This window comes from Leptonychotes weddellii, unplaced genomic scaffold (assembly GCF_054177405.1).
Source record: "Leptonychotes weddellii isolate Sample4059 unplaced genomic scaffold, ASM5417740v2 HiC_scaffold_18939, whole genome shotgun sequence".
Classification (NCBI taxonomy): domain Eukaryota; kingdom Metazoa; phylum Chordata; class Mammalia; order Carnivora; family Phocidae; genus Leptonychotes; species Leptonychotes weddellii.
In genome coordinates, this window is record NW_027774575.1 from 1 (window position 1) to 3,708 (window position 3,708).

A 3,708-nucleotide genomic window follows, 5' to 3' on the forward strand; every position below is an offset into this window, starting at 1 on the left:
CAGTTTGTTTCCTGAGATTAAGAATTCCTCATATCAGTGAGGTCATATGATACATGTCTTTCTCTGATTGACTTATTTCGCTCAGCATAACACCCTCCAGTTCCATCCACGTCGTTGCAAATGGCAAGATCTCATTCATAATGGGCAGTTTTAACTGTGTATCTTCCTAATTGAAATCTGGTAATTTAAGTAGTTCACCTCAACAGTTTGAGACATTTTGTAATTCAAAAGAGAAATGAAAACCCTCCAGAATAAAGGAACACATAAAATTTAACAGGTAATATGGTAATACCGACATTTATTGAGAATTTACTTGGACCAGACATTATGCTAGACAGATTAACATGAATTATCTTCTTTATGTTTTACAACCTCTTTTTCTAAACAGGGAAACTGATGTTTAGAAAACTTAAATAATTTGCTCAAGGTTCTCAACTATTAAGTTGCAGTATGGATCGTAATTCTAGATTCCCATCACCCCATCCATGTTTTCCCCCACCTCCCAAGTTTAAGTTCTAATGCTTTCCACCATTATACCTGTCTCCACAAAGCTAAAATCATTCCACTTATAAATGCCTAAGATCTAACCATAATGAAAAGTCAAAGCCTTAAACATTAAATAGACATAAATTCCAAATATAGGTAAACAGACTAATATTTAGTATTGAATTCATGATTTTTTCAGGATCAAAGACTAACTGAAAGCAAATCTGAAAGTAACAGAACCAATCATTTTTAAAAAGTTCTTTACCTACTTTCCTTATATAAATATTACCTGAAACACATGTTGAATAACTGTCGTAATTTGTATCTCCATCTGCAGGTTTTGTTGTATGGTCTTTATCTTGTCTGAATTTTCCATACTGGCCAAATCATCTTTCTGTTTGTTCTTTTCAGTCTGTATTTCTAAAAGCTTACCTTCTGAAGCTTGTTTTAATTCTATTAGGTTAAAAAAATACTATATTTAACAACTCCTACAAACAAGAATCTGGAAAAACTGTGAAGCAGAACAGTTCCTGACTATATCAGTCAAGAGAAAATATTTAATAAGCATCATTTTAAGTTGCAGTTCCATTTTGATCGGAAAATGACTTTCGTGGTGAAAAATACCAGTATTTTAACTTTATCCTTAGCAATGTCCTGCATGAAATATGTTCAGGGTATGTACGTATGATAATGACAGCTGTCTACTTATGTTTGAAGTGTTAAAGAGGACTTACTCAGGGTTGCCAAAAGGAAGGCAGAAGATACATGTAAGGAAATACCTTTTCCTCCTTTATAAGAGATTCTCTTCTCCAGGGATAAACACATCATCAACCATTTCCTATAGTTCCTGAAATGTTCTAAGAATTAAACTATTTGAAAACATAAATGGGTGTGTCCCAGGAGCTTGGTTCCTTGATATAAATGGATCAAAAACAGGTTGGAATGCGATGGAAAAACATTAAACATCCAAAGAGTGATTAGATCAGATGACCGGAACTACTTCTGACCCTGAGATTACTTACAAACAGGCAAATCTGTGTAATATTTAAAAATAATAAATCATGCCTATACTATTAAATGAAAAAGGCAGTTTACAACATAGAATAAAATGAGGCCAATTTTATTAGATAAGAAATAAGCACCGAAGCCCTGAAAGGCTCAGTCAGGTAAGGGTCTGACCTGATTTCCACTCAGGTCATGATCTCAGGGTTGTGAGATCAAACCCTGTGCCTGGCTCCACACTCAGCATGGAATCTGCTTGAGATTCTCTCTCTCCCTCTCCCTCTGCCCCTTCCCCTGCTCACGCTCACTCCTTCTCCCCTCAAATAAAGAAAATAAATAAAATCTTTAAAAAAAAAAAAAAAGGTGGGGGCGGCTGGGTGGCTCAGTCGGTTAGATGGCTGCCTTCGGCTCTGGTCATGATCCTGGAGTGCCGGGATTGAACCCCACACTGGGGTCCCTGCTCAGCGAAGAGCCTGCTTCTCCCTTTGCCCCTCACCCCACTTGTGCTCTCTCGCTCTCAAATAAATAAAATAAAAATCTTAAAAAGAAAAAAAGCACTGAAGAGTGATTATCTCTTCATAGTAAATTAAAAAATTTTACTTTTCCTAAGTATATTTTTGTTTCCAAATTCTACTGAAAATGTGTATTACTTTAAAAAAAAAATTCAATAATTTCAATGCAAAAAGCTATCTCATGTTCATTAAGTTAAAAAGCTGTAGAATCATATGTATCAAATGATAACTTAAAATTATGTATATATAAATATGTTTATATGGACATGGAAAAAGTACTGGAATGATTATGCCTAACTGTGGTCACACAGGAAGGAGGTAAGGCTTTCACATTATACTTTTCTGTATCATTTGATTTTTTCTCCCTGAGAATATATATATATATTTTTTAAGATTTTATTTATTTATTTGACAGAGAGAGAGACAGCAAGAGAGGGAACACAAGCAGGAGGAGTGGGAGAGGGAGAAGCAGGCTTCCCGCAGAGCAGGGAACCTGATGTGGGGCTCGATCCCAGGACCCTGAGATCATGACCTGAGCCGAAGGCAGACGCTTAATGACTGAGCCACCCAGTCGCCCTCCCTGAGAATGTATTAATTTTGTGATTTAAAGTTCTAAAACAACAGAAATGAATCAAGCGAAAAACATTTTACATACTAATTTTAAAAATGCCATGTGCAAAATTTTAAGAAAATCTGAAAATTAAGAAATTTCTCAATGATTGAGGTAACTGGCAATCTCCACTGTAAATGAAAATGTTTTCTACAAAAAAAACAAAAACAAAAAAACTGTTCTACATACGTAATCTCTTCTTTCTAACATCAAGTAGTTTTTCCTCCAAATCCCAAGATTCCTGTTATTAAGAATAAAAAGATTAAGGCACATTCTCTAAGAACAAACCTCTAACACTTACATCACTGAATTTTATCTATTAGCCCATGTTTTCCAAACCTCCAGTTTTCAATCCCTTTATTTCCATACCAAAAAAGAAAAAGGACAGTAGCCTAAATTTTAGTAAATAATTAGCCACAATAGTCAGAAATAACTGAGTTACGAGAAAAAGAAAACTTAAGAACAGTGAATTCCAATCATACCAGTAACCTTTTGGTAATCCTATATAATCATACACAATACAGTTGCCAGCAACAAGTTACTGAAATCATGAGAATGCATAAGCAGCCCAATGTGCAGTTACCTGTTGTGATTTCATTATTAACTTGTTTAGCTTTAATACGTGTTTCATGTTATCCATGAGCACACTGAAAAGGAATAAAAAAATGATTTGTTAACCTTAATTAAAAATAATATCATTAATGAACAAATCAATTACTATGTATTTCCTTTCATGAAATTTATTTATACTTCAACAGAAAGTCAATTTTTTTTTTTTAAGATTTTATTTATTTATTTGACAGAGAGAGACACAGCGAGAGAGGGAACACAAGCAGGGGGAGTGGGAAAAGGAGAGGCAGGCTTCCCGCTGAGTGGGGAGCCCGATGCGGGGCTCGATCCCAGGACCCTGGGATCATGACCTGAGCCGAAGGCAGACGCTTAACCAGCTGAGCCACCCAGGCACCCCTAGAAAGTCAACTTTTAACAAAATAAACCTGGAAAAGTTTGATGTAAACTAAACTGTTTAAAATTAGAGGTGCAGGGGCGCCTGGGTGGCTCAGTCATTAAGCGTCTGCCTTCAGCTCAGGTCGTGATCCC

General features: G+C 35.8%; 1 protein-coding gene across 1 annotated transcript; it reads right to left on the bottom strand.

Annotated features, from left to right (window-relative positions):
* Positions 1-6: 6 nt before the first annotated feature.
* Positions 7-3,253, bottom strand: LOC145718642 (centromere protein H-like). The gene is made up of 3 exons (XM_081810146.1): positions 3,194-3,253; positions 2,800-2,851; positions 7-939 (listed from the first exon to the last, which is right to left on the bottom strand). The coding sequence occupies exons 1-3, from the start codon at positions 3,248-3,250 to the stop codon at positions 761-763; spliced, it is 288 nt and encodes a 95-aa protein (XP_081666272.1). The 5' UTR covers positions 3,251-3,253; the 3' UTR covers positions 7-760.
* Between the last annotated feature and the right edge of the window lie 455 nt (positions 3,254-3,708).

Bases quoted from the DNA above. Each gene is read 5' to 3' on its own strand.
- LOC145718642 (XM_081810146.1), bottom strand. From the start codon at position 3,250: ATGGATAACATGAAACACGTATTAAAGCTAAACAAGTTAATAATGAAA. The intron at 2,852-3,193 runs GTAACTGCACAT...TCTTAATAACAG, and splicing joins TAATAATGAAATCACAACAG to GAATCTTGGGATTTGGAGGA. The intron at 940-2,799 runs GTATGTAGAACA...TTAACCTAATAG, and splicing joins TGTTAGAAAGAAGAGATTAC to AATTAAAACAAGCTTCAGAA.